The 4,938-nt window shown below is 38.5% G+C and overlaps 1 protein-coding gene across 1 annotated transcript; it reads left to right on the top strand.

Annotated features, from left to right (window-relative positions):
- Positions 1-357: 357 nt before the first annotated feature.
- LOC125860556 (transcriptional regulator DEF1-like) lies at positions 358-3,351 on the top strand. Its single transcript, XM_049540540.1, has 2 exons — positions 358-1,794; positions 2,139-3,351. The coding sequence occupies exons 1-2, from the start codon at positions 575-577 to the stop codon at positions 2,974-2,976; spliced, it is 2,058 nt and encodes a 685-aa protein (XP_049396497.1). The 5' UTR covers positions 358-574; the 3' UTR covers positions 2,977-3,351.
- The last annotated feature ends 1,587 nt before the right edge of the window (positions 3,352-4,938 follow it).

Below are 4,938 nucleotides of genomic sequence, written 5' to 3' on the forward strand. Positions count from 1 at the left end.
TAAAAACTAGTTCACGAGTTAGAGATTTTTTTTTTTTTTTTTTGGTTTCCCACCCGGTCTCCGGAGTCCACATTGAAGCTTCAACTAAATTCGAATCGCGCTCTGCAGGGCCCATTCGGGGGTGGTGCTCCCCACAAGATTTTCTTCCTACCGAAGGCTCGAACTCGAAACCTTTGGTTAAGGGTGAAACAGTCTCACCACTGCGGCACAACCCATGTCGGTGAGTTAGAGAATTATATAAACAGTTCATTCTCTCAACCACCATTGTGGTAAACTTACTCATTGGAAAAAATAATAGTGTCAAATACTATTATATTACTATACTACTTATCATGGACACCAAATAAAGTTCCATAGATAAATGCATCTCCCCATTCACTTATTAGCTGTTGCCAGTAAGTTTTTGAACTCTGTTTCCCTCTCTCTGTTAATATGCTAGCTGTAACCTTTGATGATATATATATATAATAAATACTACAACTATTTTAAATTACTCCTATTGTTATACACTATTCTCCCCAAAATAAGCCTTCAGCAGTAGAGTTCTCATTAGGCCATTTTCCATCTGAAGTCAATGGATCCTCCACCTATTCCATCCCATATCACTGCCACTCCAATAGTTACCATTGCCCAACAAAACTATTCAGATTCTGCCAGCTCTTCACCGCGCTCCCGGCAAAATGATACATGGGATCAGGAGTCGTTGGCACTAGTCCCCGGTGCCAAACTCCGCCTCATATGCAGCTATGGTGGTCACATTATTCCTCGTCCCCACGATAAGTCCCTCTGCTATGTTGGTGGTGACACGCGCATTGTGGTTGCTGAGCGTCAGTCCTCCCTTGCTGATCTTCAATCTCGCCTTTCCCATACTCTCCTCAATGGGCGCGGATTTTCCCTCAAGTATCAGCTCCCTAATGAAGAACTTGATTCCCTTGTATCTGTCACAACTGATGAAGACTTGGATAACATGATCGAAGAATATGATCGTGCAATGTCAGCTTCCCCTTTGAAACCGTCTCGTCTTCGTTTGTTCCTTTTTCTTGCCAAACCTGAAACTGCAGCCTCTATGGGTTGCCTCCTTGCTGATTCTAAATCTGAAACGTGGTTTGTTGATGCTCTTAACAATGCTAGCTTGCTTTCTAGAGGACTTTCTGATTCAGCTGCAGAGGGTAATTTTCTGGAGCTTGAAAGGATTCCCAAAAGTGATTCTGGTGTAAACTTGGATCATGCTCAGAATGAGTCAATGGCTGTAAACAATAGGCAAATGGCAAAGAATGTAATCCAAGAAGTGCAATCTACTATGCCTGATTCACCAATGGTTGAAACAACCTCATCATTTGAATCAAGTGTTTCATCCCCATCTATGCCAAATTTGCCTCAAATTAAGGTTAGAGCTGAAGATGGTCAAATGAATGCAAGATTCCATGATCAGATGCTCGGGTTAGATGAGCAGTTTTCACACATGAATGTAGCTTCAAATGCACAAAATCTGGATGATGGTTACCTTCATTTGGCTGCACAAGCTGCAACGCCACCTCTTCCTACTGTAATTGGTGGTGCAGCAGTTATGTCATCAGCTACCTTGGTGAACGCTGCACCAGCTACAGGGGAACATCATGGCCGGGTTATCTCTGATGATGAGAAATCAGATCATGGTGCACCCTCTGGACGCCGAAAGCCTCCATTGCCTTTACAGCCTATTCAGCGGAAAGTTGGAGATGGTTATAGCTTGCCATCACCTGATTCAAAGCATGCTGGAGGTTACAATTTGCAATCACCTGATTCTGTAGCAAGGTATAATTATCACTATGTCCAAGATCAATCAAAAATAGCATGACATCTAAGAAACACAAACCTCATCTCAGTAATTATCATACAGCTCTTCAAAATTTTATACTCAAGATTCCATCGTAGGACCTATGCTCTTATTTAAGAGTTTTGGCATCTAAATTAATAGCTTTAGACATATTATTTAGATCTAAACAACAAAAAGAACTAGTAACCACAAAGAGATAACAGGCCTTGAAGGTAATTATTGCTCTTCAGTCTTCACTTTTAGCATGTTTTATCATACTAGAGATTAAAATCATTGAGAACTTTATACTTTCATCAACTAAAATATTTTGGATGTTTTCCAGTGATAGCAGCATCGCATCAGGTACATCCTTCTCGAAACACACGGTTTACCAAGATCCACCTCCAGCAACAGGTCGCGAGACCAGAATGCATCCAGCTGTTATGGACTATAACTCTCAAATTCAGATGCAGCAAGTTCAAGATTCTGTAGTTATGCAAGTTCCACAGCAAAATCAGCAGCAGCAGCAGCAGTTCGTTCCTGCCAATGCGCATTACATCCAACATACTGCAACAGGTCCAGTGGCAGTCCCGTCTTACTATCAAATGTATGCACCCCCAACCCAGCAACCACTTCATCAACAAATGGATCAGCAGTATCAAATGTATTATGTGCCAGTACCTCAGACTCAACAGTATAATTTGACAGTGCAATCTAATATAGCTGATGCTAGTGCTGTAGCTTCGAACCAGCAGCTAACACCACCAAATCCAACAACGGTTTCATCCTCAGCAGCGTTTAAAGAAGCTCTCCCACCTATTTATCCAGCAAGGACAATCCAGTCCTCTAAGCCTGAAATGCCTGCCAATGTATACATAACAGCTACCCCAGCAAATCAAACAGTAGTTCAAGTTCCTTCAAGTCAATATCATCAACAGTATTACGGCCTATCCCAGGTTCCTCCTCCATCACAGCAAATCGCTACTGTTCCTAATGGCACTGCTAATTACGGCTATGAATATTCTCATCCTGTGCATGACCAAGTGTTCTATGCCCAACAAACAGCTCCAACACCTCCTTCTCATTACCAAACTATGACCCCTAACACTGCAGTTTTACTATCACAGGCTACAGCACAGCTAGCTGCGGAGAATACCACAACTCAGAACAGAACTTCATAGCCTCTATAAATAAAACCAAGCCGTTCAAAGATTTGATATCAAGTGTAATTTTATTTTTTTTACAGTATGAAGTATATTATGGCAGAGAATAAGGGTATCATGGTATTCTTCATCCTACAACATGCTGCTGCTATGATAGGGCTAAGAACATACTTGCATGTGGTGTCATAAGGTGAAATGAAGAACAATGTTGTAATTGCTTTCCATGTAGTTATTGCTCCACCTTTGGTCATATATTGTCTTAAAATAACTGGTATTGGATAATAAAAAACCTATAGACTAATTCTTTGGTCAACAACATTCATTTCATTTATGCTTCTCTGGATTATGTAAAAAAGGAGAAGAATTGGTTTCCTCAGGTAACATGCTCTTGATATCTGCATCATGCTGAGCTCAATATAATATGTTGAAGCCTACTGAAGTTGTTTGATAGTGCGTTATTCAGAAATGTGTCATTTATGGTTAAGAAAACCATGAGCTCAGTCCAATGGGACGACATAACAAACTCTAGTTCAATCAAGTCAGAATACAACACTTCCTGAACTTATAGAGACCAAAAGAATTGCTATAGCCTATAGGCACTTCAATTCAAAATTCAAGTGAATTGTTATTAACAAGCGTAAGAAAAAAGGAATAGGATGATTTCTATAGCTAGCAACACAATCCTTAACAAGCAAAAGACGAGAGAAATAGTTAATACAAAAACAAGCTGAATTGCCTCTTGCCATCCATTAAAACTAATCCTTCTTTCATGATTCAGTTCTAGCTACACGAATCAGATGAACCAAACAAAATTTTTAAACAGATCATCATCTTTTTCCTTTTACATCCAGTTATCTTTATGTTTCAGCTTATCAGATAAATAATCATGATTAGCTCAATTCGCTAGCAGAACTAACATACTGCAGCACCAACACTACCAGGTAAGTCAACCGAATCATGTTCTCTGAATGTGGAGTCCCCATAGGATGTTCAATCAATAAAATAATTTTGACTTCGAATTGGCTATCAGATTGAGAGTTGTAAAATAGGTGTGCCACTTACAAATGCAGCTATCTGGCTTATTATATCTCATACATGATACAACTACAGACTATAGTTGCTATTCCATGTAACATGAGCTGCCTGACACCCCTTCCTTGAAAAAGGGAAAACCCTCTGATTTTTGTCACTTAAATAAGAACAGAATTGTCAGAAATGAAACTCATATGAATAATAATCAAATGGAATTATAATTATGATATTTACTAATTGCTCAATGTTTACATGCTGCATACTGCTTTGCAAGCACATAGTTTTTTACTTAAAACTCACATGCCGTCAAAACAAAGAGCATGTGCAAATTCATTAACCAGTCATCAAGAAATATAAAATAAAATGATTTCCAACAGATGAGTGTCTTTAGTATCATAAACAGATGGCGACGAAATTCTCTATCAGTCAAGACAAGTTCAAATTTAAGTATGGCTGAAGAAAATTTGCTGTATGTAAAAACTCAAATGGAATGACCATAAAAACCATTAGTTAATAAGGCAGCTGCACTGTCACAATGTCATTGTTAAAGAAATTTCTAGGTGGTCATTGGCAATTACCCACGTAGTTCAGTTATTTCCACAAATTTACACAAATTTTTTTAATCAAGCTCTAATTTTTTTTTGGTCATAAATTTAACCCCTTAACTTATACATATATATGGTGTGTAATATGTAACATGTCGTACATTTGGCTACAGTTACTTAATGTAATTTATTACCATATGTCATCAATATCAACCAATTCATGTTCAAACACCTATAGAAATTCATGTACCACTGGAAGATATCACCACATAAGTAAGTTAAAATGGAGATTTACACTTACCTGTGTGGCTCATTCATACTGTCTGTCTTACAGACTTCAAATCCTCGTTGAATGATGATTACTAAGACAGATCCATAAATCAAATGGCAAAGAAGTTAGATA

This window comes from Solanum stenotomum, chromosome 3 (assembly GCF_019186545.1).
Source record: "Solanum stenotomum isolate F172 chromosome 3, ASM1918654v1, whole genome shotgun sequence".
Lineage (NCBI taxonomy): Eukaryota > Viridiplantae > Streptophyta > Magnoliopsida > Solanales > Solanaceae > Solanum > Solanum stenotomum.